The following is a 21,929-nucleotide window of genomic DNA, read 5'->3' on the forward strand; positions in this document are numbered from 1 at the left end:
GAAGCAGCAGATTGAGGTAGCAGAAGCTGCATTTTGTATGCAACTTTGGCTGAGTGCAGCTCAGAAGACATGTGGACCAAAAGCTGAGGCTCCAAGCTCCTAAATCCTCTCTGCAGCTGAATTCATGGTCTGCTGGCAACAAACGCTGTGGGGCAGAAAAAGATTGTTGAAGGAGCAGACCCAATGACCTATATATGTTTCATCTTTGAGCTGAAATGAGCCTAAAACAAAGTCCCATAAGCAGCTAACTTGTTTCCACAGAAGAAATTAGATACACGAGTGTTTTGTCAACACGTTTTTTTTACTTTGTGAAGAAAAATAAAGCCTTATGTAATCATAACAATGCTGATTTCCATTCAGATGTCAGTGTTGATGCTTATTAAATGTTTGCATAAAGCTAATTAACCAGCTAGTTATTAGCTTCATGTCAGTTACGTTGGATTTAAAAGGAGTTATTCAAGCATTACGCTATAAAATACTAATAATACCGTATAGTTGGCTTAATGTGCTTGTGGAACTTAACACGTTCAAGTTATTTTAGTTTTAAGGAACATGAGGGAGGCAACAAACTATCAGCCTGAGCTGGAGGCTTTTGTTTCTCGTTTGTAGAACAGTTTATATATCAGAAATAAAAGCGAAGATTTAAGGAGAATAATCTGTCTATTTTAAGATGTCTGAGATTATTTAAGTGTTTATAGACTCTTTCTGACCAAGTAAGTACATTTGTATGAAGCATTTGACTCTCTGGACTGTTCTGTTGTTTTTGTGAAGATATTAAAAACATGATAACATTTAGTGACCAATTCACTGAAAAATCTAACTTTTCCCAAGGAACATATTCAAGGGAGGTGTTTTAGATAAAAGAAAATACTCAAAGCACAGTTATTGAGTTCTTGTGATAGGGTAGTTTAATATAATGTTAACACATAACTCTAAGTTTTATAAATTGGTAGTCTCGGTTAATGTCAACTTGCCTCAGAGTGTCAACTTTGAATTAAAAATTGCATAACCAACAAAACAGACATCATGCTTACAGCAGCATTAGCTCAGACTTACTGTGTGTGCACATTTCAAATGAAGTGCCATGAAATTTCCTTACAGAGCAGGATAAAATGTAAATGCATAAACCATTAAATTGTATAACCTTAAAAGATTCACTCACAAGTTTTCGAGCTTTTCCAGCTAATTGTTTTCCTCAAGATGGTTCAGGTGTCATCATCCAGGAAGGATGCTGTGGCTGAGTGACAGAGGTGGAGGTTTGAAACCCTGTCAGGTACATGTGCAGAGCTGGAAAAAAACATCAATTTACTTACAGGTATACATATTCCACCAAAGAACATAATACCAAGAGAAGGGTATGGTTCATATACAATATTTGTCTTGAATGCTCGAGTGTTTTGCACGTGGGAGTGAAAGGGAAAAAGACTTATGCTGCATGGGAGGGCCTTCTCTGGCATCTTATCGGGCTGTGGGTACACTGGTGGTAAACAACAAGACAAGAATTAGAAGTTTAACACTTAACAACTTCCCTCAACAAGACAACCATCAGCCTTACTGAATCAACACCTTGTTCGAAGTGAGCTCCATTCATTAGCTCAGCTTTAATTCACAGTGTGAGGCTTACTGGTTGGAACATTTCTGAGAGCCACACAAACAAGCAGAGCAGACAAGCCGAGCCGTTATAGAGACTTAATTCTCAATGAGAGAACCGAAAATAACAAAAAAGAAGATTAAAAGAAAGTGATAATGAATGTTTCTACCAAACTTGATTACATGACAAGAATCAGAAAAGATCGCCATCATTTCCACTTGTTATGTAACACCTGCCATTCTAAGTGCTGACCTTGTGCTTTGTAGGGTGCCCAGTTACATCCAGAGCTTTATAAACTGCTGAGTGCTGAACGTGGAATGAGCTTTTTCAAAAAAAATCCGTGCCTTGGAAGCAGTCCCCTCTTTTCATACCTTACAAGGTCTCAGACCGGCATGAAGGAACATGTTACGTAATCTTTGACTCAAGGTGGAACAAGTTGTTAATGCTGCTGCCACAGCCTCTGTTTCTTTCTGCTCTCCCCCTCTTTTCTTTGATACTTTTGTGGATTTTATGTGAGGTGAGGCTGCTTGTGCTGCCACCGTGACCAGATCCCTCTGAAAAAAAAGAAAATCTTGTATCTTCGTCATTCTGGCAAAACAAAAGATGAATGAAAGAATTTGAAAAATGCCTTAAAAGATGGATGTTATGAACACCACTACATTTTGGATCTGTCGCCATTACAGTCTTAGGGTGGTGAAAACATGAGGCTTAAAAACTTCTGAAATAGCACAGCAGAGCCACAGGAACTAGGATTTTTCTCTCTGTTCACTCCCCCAGATCTTCTGCATTCACTTCTGGAAGTCACAAATATAATGATTTATTTGAGCACTCATTAATGTCACACTTAATATCACACTGAATTTATCTTATCTTGATGGTTTAACAAGCCATCAACAAGCTTCTAGCAAAATTCTGGTTGTGAATGTGACCAGTCTTCCTCACATTTCAATTAAATTATGTTGAAGTGGACTTCCTGACACAGATGTGATTCAAGCACAGTCGAGAATTTGGAAAAAGCGTTCCAGAACTTTAACTGGGCAAAGATTTGTTTGGTTACAATGACCCAAAAACATGGTTGGGGAAGGGCCAGCTTTATCCACACAATGGCACTTTGAGCCATTTACCTGCTCCACCAACAGCATAATGATTAAAAGCATGATGCTACAAACACTATGATGAAGTGCCAAATAACTCGACTTTTGTGTCATGTGAGTATAAATCTTACTCCACAAGTCTTGACCCTTAGTTACTGTGTGGCTTTTTCTTGACTATGATGATTCACCTGGATTATTCGGTTGTTTTTGACCATCTGAACTCGTTTCTCAGATGACAATTGCAGTTTGGCTCTCTTTTAAAAGCCATAACAAAGTGGATACAATCCCCAAATACCTGTACAGTAGGTTGAACTGATAATCTTGGAATTTGCAGCCAGTTTTCATTGACAGAACTGGTACCAAGAGACAATTCTGACTAGTGTTTTTCCTTCTAAGATCATCTTTCTAATACTTTTATTCATATCGTCGGATTTCCCTATTGTACGTGTGCTGGTGATGTTGAATTCAGAAAATTAAAAAGAAATAAAAACATCTGCAACAAACGCTTTTCAGTTAAAATGTATGTTTTACAATCATTAATTTTCAGAAAAAGAACAAATAAAACGACAGCTCAGAACCATGATGGCATTTGTGTCCATGATGAGCATTACAGCTGGAACTGTATGTTTAATATGATAACAATGTCATGTTCATTCACATTATCTGAACACACAGCTGAGCAGATTGCTGAGGAAAGGCAGTAGATCATCATCCCAGTAATTATGACTCACCCACAATGGATACAATGGTCCACAATGAATTGAATTTCAATCTGGAACAAGGTAATGGGTCAACTAACTAACCAATAAAAACTGTAATTCTTTGTGCTACAACGCTTCAAAAGTCAGTTTATTAGCCTACAGTTACAAAATAAAGTTGTTTAACTGATGAACTCACTGATACACAAGATGATGGAGTATATTTAAGAATGACCAGTGAAGGCACTGAATCATTGATGAGTTTAAGGCGTATAAATAAACAGGATCAGAGTAGCGTGAGAAAAAGGAGTACCAGCACATAAAGGTTGCAAAAAGTAAAACAAAGGGCTGAATACACAAAGTGAGCCTCTTTTTAAAATTCTGGTTTAACTTGTTCTTAGATCCACTGACTGCTGTGTGTGGTACGAGTGATATAAACAGTGCTAAAATAATGAGAAGACACCTGCTATTAACCTGGTAATAACCTTGGATCTGCTGTGGATTATCAGAGTAAAGTTTCTTCTATGGAGAAACTTTTCTGTTTTGTTTGCAGACTGAGAGGAGCAGGATTTGTCTGAAAAGTCAGGATGAGGAGCAAACAACTGTGTGAATACAAATGAGAAGTTACTTAACAGCCAGTAACCACAACAGTGGCCCCTCTGCGCTGCTTTCATAGTGTCCACAATAGACTAGAGGTCACTGACATATTTGCACACACAGATGAAATGTCTGTATCCATCATCACCAAAAGCAACACCACCACGTGAAGATTGTGTGTGGTCTGTGCTGCCTTCATGTCTTGTTGGAAAATGATCTTTCAAAGGGACTGATTGATGTATTGGGTTAAAAAAGCAGACAATATGTTCTAATATTTGTTGTATTTCAGAATAATATTTCTGTCAGTAATTTAGTTGTGGTATGCTTCAGCTAGTTTCTGTTTAAATGGAGGGGAAAGTCGCAAATTGGGCCTGTTGGTACGCAAAATTCAGCCTATAGGTTTTACTTGTACAAAATATTTAAAAACAGGCTGCCATGTTTGAAGAATAAATTAAAATACCTTCTTTTTCCTGAGTTGCTAATAAAATAATTTTAAATAGGTGTCAGTTATCAGGAAATTAAAGTTTTTAGCATTCGAGACACACTAACATTAATTGTGCTTGCCTTTTTATTCATAGGTTTAATACTTTTTTATTGGTCATGAACAAACATCAGATAAAAATGAATGCATTACGAGGCGTGCCTGCACGTACACTTTTATTTCATTTATTCATTTGTGGTTAGTTAAAACTGCCTCGTGTTTCTTTTTGTCATCCTAACAAAAGCTGTTACTGATTTGTGATTTCACGTGCTGGCAGAAGTTCAGGAACGCAACATCCGGTACACCATCCTGTGCTGGTACCCCCGCCTGCGTTTCGACCAATCGGAGTTTTTGTTGGATGTGACGTATGTAGACGACAGTAGTGTAGTGAGGGGTGGAAAACCCAAAACCGGTCCCTCTGTCACAAAAACCGGACAACGCTGGTAGACTCAATAAAACACGAAACAACCTGCTGACTCCATCATCACATTTCATCATGCTCTCTATGACTGACTTCGTCGCTGGGTGAGTAACCGAATTTAAGACTGCTACTGAGATTATAACTATTTAAACTACCGAAACGCCGGTTTACCTCGTTAAATGTATTATCTTGAGCTACATCACATGTAGTCTGTGTTGACACTTGGTGTTAAAAACAACACCAGTTTTCCATCGCTTATTGTGTATAACACTGATTCAAAGCCAGTAGAGTCTAAGCTAACAGTTGAATCAGTTACACTTGGATTTTTTTATCTGATTCTTCGTAAAAAAATATATATAATTAAATTGGCAGGGAAGCGCGCGGTTGCCGCTTCAGGGTGCCACGCTCCAGAAAGCGGTTTAACTACTTCCCGGTCCAGATGGAGAGATGAATAACGAGATCATAGCCTAATTTCCCTCCTAACCGCGCGAGACAACCCGGTTTGACCAATGATGGAGTGGAAAAAACCCGCACGCGCTCCGCCGTTAAGTCTGTACAAACCCTTTGAGTCATTACACGGACACGGCACTTCCGCAGTGCCGCGTCTGGTACAAACGTAGTACGTGAATGTAGCACAGCTGGCAGACGAGCCAGTGCATGTGCGCGTGGGTTGCTGACTGAGCGCACGTTGCTCTGAAATAATAGAGGAGAAAGGGAGGGGTAAAGTAGACAACAATAAGAATTACATCAACAACATTATCCTTTATACCTTTCTGCTCTCCTATGGCGAGTTCAAAGGGAAAATATTGACTTTTTTACTATTTATGTTTCCAGCAGGTAGGCTTATAGTCTTTAAAATGTGAAAGATATTGATGATATTGCCAAAAATCCAGTATTTTGTACTCCTGTTTCACTTTTTCTGATTTTTTTTAACAGCTGTTTGCATTCAAATAGCACCTAATTTTATATCTGCACCTACCAGCGGGTCAATATGATAAGAGATTACATAATAATATATAATAATAAGCATACAACAAGCGTGCATTCACTGGTGTTGTGGTCAGGATTTGTTTTAGATGTAGGATTTAGGATTTATTAAGGCTGGACTGACCCTCGGAGACCCAAATGTTTCAGTTTGTATTCTTGACAACTGCTTTGTAGGGATGTTATTGTACAGATGTTGTTTGAGGACTTATGTAACTACTTAAAACATCAAATAATATGAAACTGAACAGGTTTCTTGCAAATTTCCCCAGTTTTAGTCCAGCTTTAATACCCCTGATGAAAAATAACTCAACTTCATTGTACTGTATGAATGTAATGTAATGTATGAAAAGCAGAAAATAATGATGGGAAATAGATTAGAAATATATGTTAAGTTGAATTTCTCTGCAATAACCAAAGTGTATTTATCTAAAATGTTTTGTTAAGCATATTTTTTAAATAATATCCAAAAGTTTTAGTATATTTTACATTACATTTGAGCATAAAAATGCACCTTTTTCAATTAGCTTTCAAGTTATTAACATCTCTATTAACATTTATTAATAGAAGTGTGCAAAAAAGTATGATTGAGCATATTGTTAATAATATAAGAACATATTGATGACATGTTACTTTAACATTAGAGCCACTTTTGCTACTAAATAAAATCTGTATACTATAATTAACCTTTATTTTTTAATCAAGCATGTAAATTAGTACATACACGGCCATTTACTTAAGTTTACTAAGTGTACTTTAAGTTGTACCACTTTAGCACACAAAAGTACAACAAACACACTTCAAATTCTGTTTTCCACCTTAAAATTACAACTAAATTAGAAAGAGCACAAAACGTTGTTCCAAAATAGTAAAGTTATCTAAGTATTACCAAACTTTAAGTGTGCTAAGGATCGGACTAACTGCAAGTCCACTCAGGTATGCAAACATTAAACATTACTTAGCACTTTATTTTTCCACTGGGGCTATTTATTGGCTTCCGGGACATTTGCTAAGATGTGGAGGAAGCTGCTGGGTGAAAAGTGAATAGCAGGAATTACAGGTATTTGTTTTAGGGCTTTGAACTACAACTCCTGAATACAGTTAAGTTAATATTTACTATAGGTGTTAAGCCTTTTAAACATAGTTTGATGAGAGATAACTGCATTGGTGGGATTGATATCAGTGTGAAGTGTACAGGTGGGACAGATTAGAGCCAAAGACAAAGGGACTGTCATTGTTGGTGTGAGACACAAGTACTGACCTCACTGTTGTAGGTTTAAAGCTCAGGTTTGGTCACTGTTTCAACAATAAGACCAGTCAGCTTTTACGTTTAAACACACAACAAATGTGTGCCTGTGTGTGTGTGTGTGCCTGTGTCTCCATATTTATGTTGATGTAAGTCCAGGAAAGACATTAATTTCCCCACATTATCCGTACAGGATGCCCTGCCTTACAGCCTCAGCTCATTATTTTCAGTTATTTTCTGTGAAATGGCTGCAGCATGACATGATACATGCTGCCAAACAGGAAGAACCCATCTTATCTCGTGCTTTTTGAAGCGTTCACACGCTGTGAGAGTGCCTGTTGATAATCTTAGTTTTTCTCCCTTTCTTAGTGTCAGCTATGACGAGTGCAAGGCCACATCGGATTGGCTGCTGTCCAACACACAAGTGCGGCCGACTGTCGGGATCGTGTGCGGTTCAGGCATGGGGGGGCTGGCTGAGATGCTGAAGGATCCGCAGGTCTTCAAGTACGCCGACATTCCCAACTTCCCCCGCAGCACAGGTGAGCACAGCCTGGCAACAAAGCAGCTGTTAATGTCTGCGTGCATGAATAAAATACACTGAGTGTCTAACAGTGTGTGTGTGTGTGTTGCAGTGCATGGTCACGCTGGTCAGCTGGTGTTTGGAACACTAAAAGGAAAGCCGTGTGTTTGCATGCAGGGCAGGTTCCACCTGTACGAAGGCTATCCGATCCAAAAGGTGAGTAAATACTGAGGCCTGCGGCGGTTGGTTCGGCTGAACTCTTCTAACTGCATGACTACACTTTGCAACAGCGAGCTTGTTATGAACTACTTTTGGGAGAACTGGAATAAAAAACTCTCAAGTTTTTTTGGTGCATGTCATGAAGACTCAAATAGTTAAACAGAAATTTTAAGAAACAGGTTAAGACGCTCCAAACCAAACACGAGAGATGATCAGGTGATGGCATCGCACCAACTACAACATGACGAGCGAGCGGTGAAAGTTGGTCTAAGAACTGCTGAACCTTTGCACGCTATGTTTTATTAAAGGAGACTTTAACCGAGCAGTTGAGACGAGACCATAAACTCATTGGCAAAGAGCTTAAAAGATCAATGAATCAAGCAGAAGTCGATTAATTTTCTCATAAACGCCTATAAAATGGGACTTCTGAGGTACTTCTGTTTTGGCTTAATCCTTTAAAATCTTGGCGGCTGCTCCCTTCTTTCAGTTCCATCTATAATGTTAATAGTTACGAAAATAAGACTTTATATGGGGAGACACAGCCAAATACATTAAAGCTTAATGCATTACCGTGCAGTTTGGGGAGAAGTGGGCACACAGACTGATTAATCAAACTGACCTAAATGCACCCGCACTGTGCCCAGGTGAAAAAGTTGAAGGTTTAAGAATCAGTGCAAAGATACGATGTGAATGTAAGGTTAAAAATGAACCATATAATATAACAATTTATAAGAGAGATTATTCAAAGCATTAGTTCTTGAAACAATTGTCTCCTCTGGGAACACCTCCTAACATCCTAACTTGCATTTGTGTATTTGCTTAAATAGATTTAGCTCTTAATTAACAGACCAGCGATTCTTCCTGCACTGAAACGTGAATGTTGTTTGCTCACTCGTAAGTCGCTTTGGATAAACCACCCAAACCCTATATGGTGAAGCAACAGCAGCTACCAGGAATCACCAGCTGATATTACAACAGACCGTACTCGGACGGCTCACTGCAGGGGAGTTAATTGGCATTTTGCTTGTGTCACTGAAAGAGTGGAAGTGTTAGGACTGTGCATAACAAAACTTTAAATGACTCCCCTGTTTCCCAAGGACGGGTAACACACAACGAATAAAAACAGAAAGTTATTCCCACCAAAGTGTCTGCTGAGAACTTTGTAGGCACACACAGCTGCGGAGCGTTTTCAGTGTTATTCTCAGATTTCTCAGCATTCGAGAGGATTTATCAGCAACAAACTAACGATAGGGAGTTCTGTCCTCTGCTGCATTGGTTCGACTTTCTGGAAACATGTTGATTTAGTTCCCCATCCAGATACATCTGATGCTCAGGCCTCAGACATGTATTGATTGTAATAAAAAAAACCTAAAATGACTACAATCAGGTACATTTCTGACTCTGGCTCTATTGTCGTATCATTTGACACATTAAGTGAGCTCAGTGTGCTGTTTGTGAGATGATTTGAACCATTGAGGAAAAGAATATTTAAAAGCGATGACACGTTTAGCATTTCACTGACCTCATGTGTGCTGGTTTAACTGCTGGTAACTGGTTTGCTGTACTTTGCACAGCCCCTGAGGGTGATGAATATTCACTGGTGCATTCCAGATCACGTTACCCATGCGCGTCTTCAAGCTGATGGGCGTGGAGACGATGTTCCTGACGAACGCAGCGGGGGGCCTCAACCAGGACTACAAAGTGGGGGACGTCATGATCATTAAGGACCACATCAACATGCCTGGATTTGGTGGAATCAACCCGCTGGCTGGACCCAACGATGACAGGTCGGTGGAGGTGAAGGAGGGTGCAGTAATACGATACAGCAGGTTAAACCATGGTGCAGTCTGGGCAAGAAAAAGAAGCTTTCTCTGCCACTGTAACGCCCATCATTAAGATGTATTACTTGAATCTCATTCAGTCTCAACACCCCCACTAAACCATTCACACGTCCTCAGTAAATGCCTCACTGCGGCGGTAACACTGCAGCAGGCCGTGGAAGCAGCGACAGTTGAAAGGAACCCAGGACCACATTCACGTTGAGACATGAACAAATCTCAGAAGTTTGATGTTTTGCGTAAATGTTACCTGAGTCATTCGGGGACATTCCAGCATTGAGCCATAGGTGTGGAGATTTTCACAATGGACGGTTCCTGTTGATTTCAGGTTCGGCGTCCGTTTCCCCTGCATGTCTGACGCCTACGACCGCGACCTGCGGCAGCTGGCGCACGACGTCGGCGCAGAGCTGGGCTACAGTGACTTCCTGCGGGAGGGGGTGTACTGCGTCCTCGGAGGTCCGTCCTTCGAAACGATCGCGGAGTGCCGCATGCTGCACAGTTTAGGAGCCGATGCCGTTGGTGAGTTCACTGTAACACACATACTCCAGACTTTAGACGCTCGTTAACCTCCGGACACTTCTCTCTAACCTTATACACCAACACTTTCCCACTCTGACACCCTCATAAACATGTGACCTCACAACTTGACCAGTACAACACTTCTATACTTGTGAGATCCTTCAGAGATGTGATGTTCCATAAAGTGTGATCATATAAATGCATTTTGAATCGACTCGTCTCTGCATTTGGGTTGAAATGAGTTTGGATAAACTAACCATTGTGACTGCTTGGATATGACCTTTTAAACATCCGTGTTGAGAGAACAATGTAGTCAGTGTTCTTGTGTACGTTCATGTCGTGACAGAATAATAGAGCCCAAACACAAGCTCTGAGGCAGTCGTGTTGAGTAACATGTGAGTCACAGGACCAGTAATGACTAAAAAAACTCTTTTAAGCAACCCTCAGTGTTTGCATATTACAGCTGTTAAAAGGGATTACCGCTAACTGACTCTGTTGTCAGGCATGAATTCACAACACATGCATGAGGAAGTTTTGAGTTGTAAGTACTGTATTGTACTCTAATAATAACACGTAGACAGAATCTAAGAATTACAACATGACAAGTAAGAAAAAGTTTCCTTTTAGAATATTTGTGAAAAGCAAATTATATACCATCAAATTCCAGTGTGGGCCTTATTTTGTGTTTATTCTGTCCAAATATGACTAACAGAGTGTAATTTACTGAATTACTGAGGCAGAGAGATTACCTTAGAGGTTACCTAATATCATGGCAGTGAAATATTCTCTGGAAACAGAAGCAGGTAAATGCAAACGGTTCCAAAAGAGTAAAGGCAGAATATATCCTAAAGGGAAAGGCCGGGGGGGTTGGCCTTTTGTCCACATGCAGAGGCAGTTTATTGGGGAGACTTTTCATCTTTGTAGGCTGAAGATGTTCAGATCATAAAGGTTAATATGTTGCTACAGTGTGGGATTGTGGGATTGCATTATCTCTTCTCCTTTCATACTGACGGTGAATTATCCTTTGTGTCCTGTTCAAAAGATTAAAAAAGGAAGCATCACTTATTTAGACTCCTATCTAACCTCACCTCCTATCAGGGCTGCCACTTTAACATTTCTGGGTCATTTCATTGAGGAATTTTCCAGAACAAAATATCAGATTTAACTTCTATTTGGGAATGAAAGGAACATTTGGAAATGTTGGACAGCTGGGAGAGAATGGAGAAACCACAGAGCTGCTAAAAAGTCTGATACTGGATTAACACCCCCAGAAATATTAAAAGGAATATAGATCTGAGCAATAAGGCTTCACTTGCATTTACTGTGTCTTCAACGCAGGGATGAGTACAGTACACGAGGTGATCGTCGCTCGCCATGCGGGGATGCGCTGCTTCGCCCTGTCTCTGATCAGCAACCGCTCGGTGATGGACTACGACAGCCAGGAGAAGGCCAACCACGAAGAAGTCCTGGAGACGGGCCGGCTGAGGGCCAAGCAGCTGGAAAGGCTGGTGTCCACCATGGTGGCTCGGCTGGACAACGACAACAACAACTCCTTCTGAACGCCCCCATCTCACGTCGGCTGTCCTGCTCCAGCGGTGCGTCACAACAGGAGGATTTTTCCTGTCCCGACACTGAAATAAAGTGGTGGAATTTTAAAACACCAGGCCGCTGTTCTGACTCGATGAAGTAGTGTCATAGCAAAAATTACAATGAATATTTCCACTGACTGTTACTTAATGTCTTATCTTATGACCCTTAGATCTGATCTGCTTTTTAAACACTCCTCTTTCAGTTATGTTTACGTGTTTTTTTTACTTGTGAAGATGTTTTAATGCAACAGTCCTGCTCGGCTACTCTGTATTGTCTCAAGCTGACCAGGGTTTCATGTTGGAAGTCACATTATTTATTGTTTCGGTTCTTTCACATTCCCTCTTTACAATACAAAACTATGACTTTCATGTTTTGAATGAAATGGACCAGCTCTTTGTCTTCATGAAATGGTGACAAATGTAGAAGTGAGGTGTAAAATATTCTAAAAATATTTATATGAAATGTATTTAAGTAGCGTTTTTGTTTTGAGAATTTAACTTGTTAAAGAAGGGAAGATGTCCTGCACTTGATAGTTACCAGAGTATATCAGTCTAATCCAACACTCTCATCTCCGTGTTCTAACAGGCTGTGATGTTGAGCAGTCCCTGCTTTTAGATGCTTTAATACAAACCGTGGATCGAATTTTACAATAAACTACACAGCCTGGATTCAAAGTGTTTTTGTGTGCTACGTTTGATACTAAAAGACGGAGTCAGTCTGCACTCATTTTCATGTTTCACATCTTTTTCCAGCAGTCTTTAGTCACAATCCACCTTCAGGTCTTTTACTGATACAACTAAAGTTTTCACATTCAAGCTCTGACCTCCTCAGATTCAAACTTCAAGTCCTTTTAACACATTTTTATTTGTAAAGTCTGACATGTCTCATCTTATGCTCGACATGTTTGCATCTTCCACTCAGTGCGTGAGTGTTTTATGTTTCATTTTTATTCTATTTTTTACTTGGCTGAGCAATTAAAGCAAATAAAACTGCTCAGTGGTCAATAAAGTGACTTCTGCTATTATATAGTTTTTACCTTCTTTTCGTGGAGGAAAATTTATGATAAAGAATCCAAATATTAAAGCCACGTGGGAATTATTTGGAAAGTTATAGCTGCTTTGACAGAGGTGCCAGTTTAATTCAGTTCTGTTTATTTATGTAGCGCCAAATCAGAACATCTCAGGGTTGGGTCAGATTTTAATTTTTCCCCGAAACCTTTTAGCTGGTTAAAGGGGAAGTTCGTTTTTTTTTTTTTTTTAAACCTGGACCTTATTTCTGGCATAAAATACGTTCTACTTACCGATAACAGTTTGGTGAAATTCTTATTATTGGAGATCCGCATATATATCCATATAATTGGAGTGAACGGGGGCATAGACAATATAGCCTCTAAATAAGGGATTATTTGTCTTTACAGCACCAATACTTTAAGACAAATGAATGAATGAAAGCATAGTATTGCACTGTTAGCTCATAGCTGCTGTGTTGTTGTTATTGGCAGCTATAATAGAACAAATATTAGCTTGAGAGTCTATTTTTAGTGCCTGTATCTGATGCAAGTCCAGCTCAGATGTGTTAAACTCACCAAGTTAGTTGCAGACCAAGAGGTTAAGTTATAGTTATACATCATTTCTAAGTAACTTAACCCTCTATTTGTCCTGATTTATCATTTGGTAGAGCTCATTTTACAATGACTTTACTGTATTTTGTTAAACATTCTTGGAAGTAAACCTGCCTGAGCCATTTCTACCACTCTGGGTATGTAATGCTCCCTATTTTTTAATGTTTTAATGACTTACTATGAAGTTATATCTCAACCGTTTTTAATGAAAACATACTACATATTAATCTAGCCCTAAGGAACTGAAAAATAATGCAAATAAACATTTTCCCACTTGCAAAATACTGTCCTCGTGGCTTGAATATAGGAGATTTCTTCCATATTCAGTATGCTGCTTTGACTCACAGCTTTGTTTGTTAACATTTGAGGTTGGACTCCCTTCAACATTTTTACTAAACTTGGCCCTTCTACAACATTAATGTTTGCTAAATATTTCTCTATTTCTCAATAATAATACTGAGGTCTGTCCCTTTAAACATGGGTCTATAACCATTTATGCAAAACATGCTAATTCCGCGTAAGCTCCTTAGAGATACAGTGCCAACATACATACACAACATTAATAGAAATGTGCCCACAGCTGATTCTCAGGGAAAAAAGGATAATCAGGCTGGTTTATCTTTTACTTCATGTTTACCCTCCTCTTCTCATATAAATAACTTCTCTCACGCTCTTGTGGATACTCCAGTCTCCCACTTTCTTAGTCAAAATATACCCCGCGCCACTTGTCCCCTTCCTCCTCCACAAAGGAAAAAAAACAAAACATTTTCCATGACGCTCAGGCTCTCCTATCTATCCCCATACAAGGTCATGCTGCCTGGACCAAACAGGACGTCCAGGTGTCGGAACAAAACGAAGGCTTTAATTGCATTTCAAGGCCACAGCTGTGCTCGATGGTGGGACACACTGATATGCTGTCACTGTTCACTGGTTCTGAGTAGATTTATGGCAGAACACACACATAAATACATAAATCTTGATGTGTCATGGTGTGTAAACAATCATTACCAAGAGATGGAGAGTGTTGTGTGCTTAATGATCGGTTGCCAATGATAAATTTGTTGAAGTCCTGCTTTTGTTTTCACATATTGTGGCCAAGGGAACTACGCTGTCTGATTTAAGATTAGGTCCTGAATTTTAAAATTGTGGGAAAAAAACATGAAGAGCAAAGCTTGATGGGATAGAGAGCTCAGAAACTGAAACCCCTTCATGGTGAATGGGGAAAAGCTGGAAATAATTAGTGGAGCAGGTACATTTGAAGTTTAAACTTGTAAAGGGTGATAAAGATAGATTGTTAGTAGTGTAAATTTTAGAAAAAATACAGAAGTAGGTTAGCTTCTCTGTGGAAAATCATTATCTTGTTCCTCCACCAAGTTTGTATGCATACATACAACAAAGTTAAGCAAACAAAACATCTGTCAGTCATTTAAATTTACAATCAGGAGAGAAAACATCTTCTAAAAAGGAAGTAGAACCAACCAAGGAAGTTACCAACACAGACAGTAAAGAGTAAAGTAAGTAAAAAAGTAAAATTAATTATGATTAATTGTTAATGGTGGCCTGAGCTGAAAAAAATCTAATTAATAAAAGACTTTCCAGTAGGCAATGCATTGATCAACATTTTTTAATGTATTAGCCTCATTATTCAAAATGACAGGCCGAGCTTATCACACGTTAGCATGCTAATATTAGCAAGTTAGCATAAAACAAAGTTCATCTGAGGCTGATGGGAATGTCACTAGTTGCAGGTGTTTGGAGATGAATTTAACTTTGGAAATAACAAATTAATTTCATGAAGGCCTAAGACTAAAAATAAGTTATTATTCTGATGGGAAACGAGTGTGTCTTCTTTAAATTGAATTAGAATTCATCCAGCAGTCGTTGAGACTTTTAATTTAAAATGCACAAATGTTGGGAGTTCAAAGTGTAACTGTTCATATTTTGGTCTGGATCAAATGACCAGCTCAATATAATAAAACTACAGAAACCAGTAGAGCCTAGAGAAACAAAAATGGATTTTAAAGGGTTTCTGAACAAAGTTGTGCTGTGTATTAAAAGCTGCTGTGCTGGGAGCTGTTTATGCCCTTAACTGTCAGGTGGTGGCTGTTACGTCCTGTAATAAAGAGGAATCTCGAAGAATGAATTTCTGTTTCAGCCAGCAGCAGTGCAGTTCATGGCCCCTTTTTTGTGCTGTAATGATTTAAAAGATGAGTCCCACCGCCCTCTGCTGTCCTTTCAGCTGACTACATGCTTGAATCTGTCATTTTAGCAGCTGATGAACTTAAAACACTCTTCACAAGACTTAGAATATCAGTTCAAATACTTAGGAATTTCCCTTTTTTGTTTTTTCACATCCAGAAAGTTGTTGAAAAAAATCATCAATAATGATAACTTTAATATGGATAAAGTTGAAACTGGGTATTTTCTTTAGAATCAAGTTGTGTTTTTTTTCTTTTGAGGCCAAAAAGAGACTTGTGAGTGCCACATTTATGTCTGTACTGGATTGTGTCTTTTATACATTTAATTTTTGTCAACACAACCTTGATAGTGTACCATAGACCTTAAAACGTTTACTCACCACTGTACGACGTACGCTCAGGTTGGATGTCTGTTTAGTCCTCCTGTGGACTCAAACACCGGCACATTTAATTTACAAAGCTGTCTTCAGTCTCCTTCTATCCATCATCCATCATCCTCCAAAACAGACAGGAATTTACTTTCTCCACTTTGATAGATTTGTTCGCTTTAATCTTACAGAGTTTGTACATACAGGAGGAAACAGTCATCTACCTGAATCAGTTGCAAAACTATCTGAAGAGCTGCTCTTACTAAATTCATTTAAACAAATCTTAAACCTATTAGAAGGAGGAACTCTTGTTTATGATGACAGTTGTGATGCCTTTCCTTTTGTTATTGATGTCTATAGTTTCTGATGGCTTTGCTGTTTGCATCATGTGTAACATGTGTAAATGTTCAATTTTTTGGTTTATTCTATTCCTCAGATATTGGGTGTGCATTGTAACCTTTACAGTTTATATATATATAAAAGTATAAATCAAAAGTGTCGTATGAGTGTCTGTATTATTGGGTGAATAGGAAACGCATTTAAGAGCTTTGTAGAATCTAAACTAGATTAAATTATTAAAAATGTACTATGTAAATATGCACCATTTATTCTGATAAAATAAAGGCTAAAAGAAGTAAATTAACATCCTACAGTTTTGTTAATTAACTGCAACCACTGGAAAAACACTTGAAAGTTCCACGAAGCGTCTCAATTTTTTTGACTCTGCTTGATCTGAAAAATGTACCATTAATCACATTTATTTTACAAAGCCCGAATATTCAGCCGGTAGTTTAGTTTTGTGCCATATCTTCTCTGTAATGTGTTTTTCTACAAAATTACAGCTGAATGAACATTTTCCCAGAGTTATGATTCCATATCGATGAGAACTTTCCCGCTGTTTACTTTTGCTGCCGGTGCGACAAAGCACAGGCAAAAGCATTTTTCTGACCTTTAACAATTAACAGGAACAATATAACCAACAAATAACTTAAACTCTTTGCTGTAAACTCAATTTGAGAAGCAAGTAGTATAGATCAGGGCTTTTCAACGTCCACCCATTTGATATCATATATATTTCATATTTGCAGTTTATAGAGGTCTATATGAGATTAATTATATTGTTCAATCCCATACACAGTTAGCAAGAAACCAAAGAAAATCAAATAATGCTGTTTGACAAATGCAGATTACTGTAAACGTATCAATGGTTTGTCCCGAGATATCCATTAGTTTGAGGAAACATGTCTGAGAACGACACGTTCTAATATCGCTCATGCGAGAATCAACACAGTGAAAGTTTTCAGCTTCAGACAGTTTTGACAACACTTTTAATGTAAAACATAAAGCGATTTTTGGGAGAACTCTCATAGAAATTGTAACAGAGCAACAGTGGGACAAGCCGTTATCACCAAGCTGTGAACCTGAGAGGAGCTTCATTGGATCTGAAAACACTTACTGTTAATGGGAAAGCAGATGGGGAAGTGAGAGTCAGTTTCAGTACTCACATTAAAAAGAGCTCATTTCTACATGACAGGCTAAAAGAGTGGATGCAGGAGACGGTAAAAGGATTTTCTTTGATGGCCCCACATTTTAGATCTTTTGGATTTCTAGCTTTGGAAGTGTCTCACAAACACTCACTTATGTGAATGAGGGTGCAGTTCAGTTTCACATGATCTAATCATCTTCAAATAAGTTCTGCATAGTAAAATATGCATTTATGTACAATGTCAGTCACATGGTTAAAAACTAAAAAAAAAGCTGCCGCTTGTTGGCTTTTTGATTTGGTTTCATCTGTGTCCCGTCACCTGAGCTCCCTCCACACACCTGCACCTCAGCTGTATGTGTGAATGATCCTGTGCCGCTTCAAGTGGTGCATCAGGATGAAGGTTTTCCCGCACTGCGAGCAGCTGTAGGGCCGCTCCCCGCTGTGTGTGCGCTGGTGGACCCTCAGACTGCTCTGCTGCGTGAACCTCTTCCCGCACTGCCCGCAACCGTACGGCTTCTCTCCCGTGTGAGTCCGGTGGTGTATGCTGAGGTGGGACGAGCACTGGAAGCTTTTCCCGCACACCGAGCACCAGAACGCTCGCTTCCTCTTGTGGCTCTGCTGGTGCAGCTTGAACTGATGCAGGCGGTTGAACGACTTTCCGCACTGGGAGCAGGTGTAGCCCCGGGCCAGGGCAGAGAGCGGTTTATGGGCGGCATGCGGGTAGAAGCTGCTGGATGTGAAACTGTTGTGTGAGTGAGTTAGAACTGGTCTGTCCCCGGCGACGGTCTCCCTCTCAGATTCTTCCTCTGCCTGCCTCAGTTGAGCATGAGGCGTGTTCCTCGGCGGGTAAATTTGCTCCTTCTGCTTGTCTTGCTGCGACAGAGCAGCATGCGGCCTGGACTGATAATTCGACTGTGGAGCATCCTTCTGATACTCACTGCTGTAAACCCCATTGCACAGCCTCTGAGACGACTGCTGGACACCAGGTGACTTGTTAGAAACCACATTCGCTTCTGAATGCTCAGAGAAGGTGCCGGAATACTCCTCGACAACACTGGAGAAGTCAGGAAAACCAGCGTCAATGTCATTACCTTCAATTATGGATGACCAGAGCTGACTCTCCCTTTCATCCATGGAAAAGTCAGCAGCAGCTGGAGTCTGCTTCCCCACAATGTGCTGACATCCTTCCTGTCTGAATGCCAGTCGGTCCTCCTCCTTCTCTGTCTTGATCGTAAAATGAAGACTATTATTGATGTCCACTACATGCTGAGCAGAGTTGTACGAGTCACTGAACTCTGAAGGCTTCTGTCTGGCAACCTCCGAATGGGTTAACTGCTGGTTCTCTGGAGCATTATGGTACTGTACAGCAGGACCTGCAAGGGGCAGGTGTGACAAGACTTCAGATCCTAATATTATGGTTATAAAGGTCAGTTTCAACTAAAAAGGAATGAGTTTTGATAATTAATTCTTGCATAAAATAGAGCTTGTGAACTCACCAGTGGGTCCAGCTGAATCACTGATCCACAGCGCCTCATCTGGACTCTCTTCTTTGATTGTGAAGGAAGCTGTGGCATCTTCAATCTCAGCGTACTACAAAAAAAAAGAAGCACCAATTTAAGGTTTATGGCTACTTTGGGGAACAACTGAAAGGAAAATGTAACTTCTCTGACATATACCGATCAGTCATAACGGTCTAATACTGAGTCGGCCCCCCTTTTGTTGCAAAACCAGCTTATTCTGCTGAGGCGTGGACTCCACTAGATCCCATAATGTCTGCTGTGATAAGCAGTCAGTAAGAGATCCTTTAAGTCCTGTGAGTTATGAGGAGGGGCCTCCACGGATCGGACTTCTTCATCCAGGACATCCCACAGAGGTTCAAATGTGTTGAGATCTGGACAATTTGGAGGCCAAGTCAACACCTTGAGCTTGTTGCTGTGATCCTCAAACCATTCTTGAATCATTTCTGTGATGTGGCAGGACACATCGTGCTTAAAAGATGCCACTGCCATCAGGGAATACCGTTGCCAGGTCAGCACCAATGTTAGGGTAGGGGGTGCATGTTAAATGCATATATGAATAGAAGGAGCCACGGTTTGCCAGCAGAACGTTGCACAAAGCAGCACACTGAACGGGCCTGGGTTCCAAATCCCCCCCCAGGTGAGCATCATACACGGACTCAGCCGTCCACATGATGTAAAGAAAACACCATTTATCCAACTAGGCCACCTTCTTCCATCGTTCTGTGGTCCAGGTCTGATGCTCAACAGCTGTCGACGCTTTCAGTTTTGGAAACGGTTCAACATAGAGATCCTGACCCGTGTGCAGCTACACAGCCTTATAAGCAACATATGTGACGCTCTGTGCACTCTGACACCTTCCTGGAAGAACCAGCACTAAGTTTTCCTGCAATTCGTGAAACAGTAGCTCTTCCGTGGGATCTGACAACATGAGAAGCACATCTCTCCGTCATCCCACTGCAGTTGGTCCCGACGGCTGCAGACTTCCCACAAGAGAACGAGAACATCACAAGTTTTTCTCCTCATCAAAGTAAACAATCAACCATCACATGCCAATAACTTATTACATGTAGTCTTTGTATTAGATCAAACTACTTAAATTACTTTGAATGTGACACTGTCCATTAAGGGTACAAAAATTCAAATGAAAAAACATCCAGGAAATATCTTGTTGATGGAAAAGATCAGAGTGAGTCAACAATAACTCAGACCCACCGAGGCTGCAGAGTGCACAAGCTCAAACAAATTGTACAGCGGACAATTTCTAGATGATACCTGGTCTGATGAGTCTCTGTTACTACAGAAACATTCAGATGTCAGGGCCAGAATTGGATGGAAACAAAAGGGAGGCTTTAGTTTTTATGTCTCTAAGTACAAACTGAGCATGGTTTAAACACCAAAGTCTGCGTGTGGCATTCAGTTGATGCACCAGATCTCAATCCAAGATGCTGTGCGTAGGTGAAACCCACAAAGCTGCACAACCGCATGATGTCATCATGTTAATATGGAGCAACATGTCAACATGTTTCCAGCAGCTTGTTGAATCTGTGATCAGGTCAAAATCAGGTCCAACTGAACACTAGCAGAGTATGAAAAGAAAGCGTCCAATCTGATCAAACAGCCATGTTATCATGTCTCCTGTCTGTTGCACGGTTTGATTTGCAGCTACTTTTAACAGCACTTATTATAAAAACTGGTAACACTATAGCTGCTGGGAAAATGGCAAACATGAGATTCTTCAACAGAAAACAGTTTCAGCAGTTGAAGCAAAAAAAAAATAGAGAATAGAGCTGAGAGAAACTGACATTTCTGTGTGGATTTATATTACATGGTTATACCTGCTTATTTTCCAGTCAATAATCAAGTATACCCACTTCAAAATATCATCTTAAGTGCACCACAATCATCAATGGGCTTAAAGTTTCAAATCTAACGTTATAGGTGCTCCTGTGGCTCCTGGAGGTCCCAGAAAAGTGAGCGAGCCTACTTTTTACAGTCTATAATCCAGCCTTAGTCCAGATCCATCTACAAATGTTGCAGAACAATGACTGATACAAATGAAGGCTTTTAAATCATCGGAAAGACACGCACCTTAATATCTTCTGTGGGATGTGGACAGTTGCTCCCCAGCTCAGTTCCTCGATCCATGTAGTTTCCTAAGTATAAAGATATAAATAATTGGGTTTAAAAAGCTGAACCAAGGAGAATTCTTATCGTTTCTAATCATTTAAATTTAGTTTTTTATGTGCAGTGATTTGTGTAAGATGACCGGCATTCCCACAGCGTCAGTTTTTACTCGTTTTCTTGCTGTTTTTCCATAAAGACGAACTGATAATGCTTCTACACGAGCATGCAGAGTGCATTGATTTAAGTCAATGATTCATTTCCCAAACAAACCCACTGAGGGTCTCACCGTATCCGCGCTGCAGCTGTGCAGTTTTATTCTCCATCACCATCAGCTTCCGTTTCAGCATCTCATTCTCGCTTTGCTTTCGGGATATTTCAAGATGCAAAAACGCACATTTGTCATCGACCAGTTTGGAGATTTCTGCCACTGCTGCCTTCACCAGCACCTCCATTATTGAGGATAACTGTGTTTGAAAGGGAACGCACGTCGCCATGATAATGAATTAAAAGTACTATGAGAGGAAAAGGCGTGAGGTGAAAGTATATATCTTGCAAAAAGCGAAAATAAACGACGCAGTAGAAATTTTTACATCCCTGTTTCTGGTAGCTAGCTGAGACCTTTCTTCCGTGTGGCGGAAGCCTGTACCGTAAATATATGAGTGGACGCGCAGAGAAATTACAGGTGAGGTGGAAGAGACTGGAGGCGGCCACACTTAGAGTTTCAAGTAAAAGTAGAAGTGGCGTTCCTTTACTTTCCATCTGAAATCTGTGCTGCCTCAAAAACACAGCATTGTCGCTTTCAGTAACACTGTGT

The 21,929-nt window shown here is 40.0% G+C and overlaps 3 protein-coding genes across 4 annotated transcripts in view; 2 read left to right on the plus strand and 1 right to left on the minus strand.

Moving 5' to 3' along the window:
- LOC140268724 (SLAM family member 5-like) overlaps nucleotides 1–21,929 on the plus strand; it is a 101,870-nt gene that overhangs the window by 41,854 nt on the left and 38,087 nt on the right. The gene's annotated exons all lie outside the window — the stretch shown is intronic.
- Nucleotides 4,839–12,466, plus strand: LOC140269190 (purine nucleoside phosphorylase-like). Its single transcript, XM_072364210.1, has 6 exons — nucleotides 4,839–4,986; nucleotides 7,482–7,651; nucleotides 7,745–7,848; nucleotides 9,463–9,638; nucleotides 10,018–10,208; nucleotides 11,547–12,466. The coding sequence occupies exons 1-6, from the start codon at nucleotides 4,958–4,960 to the stop codon at nucleotides 11,765–11,767; spliced, it is 891 nt and encodes a 296-aa protein (XP_072220311.1). The 5' UTR covers nucleotides 4,839–4,957; the 3' UTR covers nucleotides 11,768–12,466.
- Nucleotides 17,297–21,825, minus strand: LOC140269359 (uncharacterized). The gene is made up of 4 exons (XM_072364412.1): nucleotides 21,402–21,825; nucleotides 21,080–21,144; nucleotides 18,968–19,061; nucleotides 17,297–18,844 (listed from the first exon to the last, which is right to left on the minus strand). The coding sequence occupies exons 1-4, from the start codon at nucleotides 21,607–21,609 to the stop codon at nucleotides 17,817–17,819; spliced, it is 1,395 nt and encodes a 464-aa protein (XP_072220513.1). The 5' UTR covers nucleotides 21,610–21,825; the 3' UTR covers nucleotides 17,297–17,816.

The sequence above is a fragment of the Leuresthes tenuis genome, unplaced genomic scaffold (assembly GCF_036924035.1).
Source record: "Leuresthes tenuis unplaced genomic scaffold, fLeuTen1.0.hap1 SCAF_14, whole genome shotgun sequence".
NCBI classification, from domain to species: domain Eukaryota; kingdom Metazoa; phylum Chordata; class Actinopteri; order Atheriniformes; family Atherinopsidae; genus Leuresthes; species Leuresthes tenuis.